This window comes from Egretta garzetta, unplaced genomic scaffold (genome assembly GCF_000687185.1).
Source record: "Egretta garzetta isolate BGI_Z169 unplaced genomic scaffold, ASM68718v1 scaffold4, whole genome shotgun sequence".
NCBI lineage: Eukaryota > Metazoa > Chordata > Aves > Pelecaniformes > Ardeidae > Egretta > Egretta garzetta.
In genome coordinates this window covers 656,709-657,178 of record NW_009259329.1, presented here as the reverse complement: position 1 = coordinate 657,178, position 470 = coordinate 656,709, and the positions used below count along the sequence as shown (strand labels likewise).

Below are 470 nucleotides of genomic sequence, written 5' to 3'. Positions count from 1 at the left end.
CACGAGTTTCCTCACATTTCCCCTTCCAATTCTGGGGGGGAGTGAGCGAGTGGCTGGGGGGGCTGAGTTGCCGGCTGGGGTTAAATCACGCCAGCAGGATTTCATGCAACTCACCCATGCAGTCGTTATTGTGTGTTAGCTCAAAGCCAGGGAAGCAGAGGCAGTTGTAGGAGCCAACCGTGTTCTTGCAGGTCCCGTTTCCACAGGGCTGTCGGTCACACTCATCAATATCTGCAGAGAGAAGGTCACAGCTGATTTCGGGGGCTGAGCGAGCTGGGAGCCACCGTCTTGGGTGTGCAGACAGGGGCCAGGGCATCTGCACAGCACCCCTGCAGCTTGCAGGGACAGCCTGGGATCAAGAGGACACAGTGGCCCTCGGCTGTCCTTGGCGCTACCCAGCAGGCACTGGAGAGAGCTCCCGTCCATCCTGATACCGGATTCGCACCGGGGGGTTGGGGCCGGGCCCACCG

General features: G+C 60.6%; 1 protein-coding gene across 1 annotated transcript in view; it reads right to left on the bottom strand.

Annotated features, from left to right (window-relative positions):
* Positions 1–470, bottom strand: part of LOC104124402 (fibrillin-2) — a 121,153-nt gene that overhangs the window by 15,091 nt on the left and 105,592 nt on the right. Inside the window, 2 exon segments of the mRNA XM_035892341.1 lie at positions 111–231; positions 465–470. The exon segment at positions 465–470 is cut by the window's right edge and continues 120 nt beyond it. Coding sequence (XP_035748234.1) covers positions 111–231; positions 465–470 — 127 coding nt within the window.